The sequence below is a fragment of the Tupaia chinensis genome, unplaced genomic scaffold, assembly GCF_000334495.1.
Source record: "Tupaia chinensis unplaced genomic scaffold, TupChi_1.0 Scaffold138665_1, whole genome shotgun sequence".
NCBI classification, from domain to species: Eukaryota; Metazoa; Chordata; class Mammalia; order Scandentia; family Tupaiidae; genus Tupaia; species Tupaia belangeri.
Window position 1 is genome coordinate 488,243 of NW_006198557.1, and position 1,050 is coordinate 489,292.

Sequence of the window (1,050 nt, forward strand, 5' to 3'; positions counted from 1 at the left end):
CGGCATTCCGGCTGCTCACCCTGGGTTCATCTCGAGCCAGGCCTCCAGCTGCCCGGCTTTGGGGGCATCGGTGCCCGTCAGGATCTTCCCGCTCTCCACGTGGATGACTTTCACTGGGAGGTCACTCATCTGGCTGGTCTCATCCAGAGGCTGAAAGAGAGTCGGCCCTGTGACCTGAGGTTCCCAGGACAGAACAGGACTCACTGTGGCCTGCTCGGGAGGGGCTGCCTGAACCCCCCACCAGAGAACGGCAAGAACCTAGGCCCACGGCGCTGAACAGTGAACTGCAGGCTGATGATCCGGAGAGACAGACAACACCCGCTGAGCCCACCTGCACACACGACGGCGGTTTCTCTGGGGCCACTGACATGCACTGTCACTTGAACGCACGGATACATAACCGGAAATTCACAAGGGGGCCGGCTCTACGGCGCGGTGACAATAAGCCGCTCAAGAGAAGCTGGGTCAGGGCTGGCAGGTGGACGACCACGTGGACAACCACGGTTAGAGTCCCAGACCCGGCGGCTTGCTTTCTCACTTTCCCTCTCTCTTCCTTGCTCTGTCCCTCTCTGGTCAAATTGAAATAAGTCATTAAATCAATAATGTTAAATTGGAAAAAAAAAAAATAGAAGCTGGATCACAGGGCCAGCAGATGGAATAGCGCATACGTTGCTGGACTTCTACGTGACTGCAGTTTGAGTCCCGGACCTGGAGGCTAGAAAATGACACCGGGGGACCAGCAGATGGCGCAACGGTTACACTGCTGGATTCCCACGTAATGATCACAGGTCGAGCCCTGGACCTAGCAGCTTAAAACTCATGCTGTGTGGGAACCAGCAGTTAGCGTAATGGCTATGTCGCTGAACTCCCACGTAGTCGACCACGGTTCGTGTCCCGGACCCGGTGGCTTAAAACTCACATCATGCGTGTGTGCGTGCGTGCCCAAGATCCGGATTGGCGTGACCATCCCCCCTGGGGGGTGATTTCTCGCTTTCTGTCTCTATGTCTCTCTCTGTCTGGCGAGCGCACGCGCCCTACAGTGAAAATCTC

General features: G+C 56.7%; 1 protein-coding gene across 1 annotated transcript in view; it reads right to left on the minus strand.

Moving 5' to 3' along the window:
• The window catches only part of SMARCA4 (SWI/SNF related BAF chromatin remodeling complex subunit ATPase 4), a gene marked incomplete in the record, with an annotated part of 97,591 nt that overhangs the window by 82,631 nt on the left and 13,910 nt on the right, over window positions 1–1,050 (minus strand). The window contains 1 exon segment of the mRNA XM_027765557.1: window positions 18–150. Within this exon segment, the coding sequence (XP_027621358.1) occupies window positions 18–150 (133 nt within the window).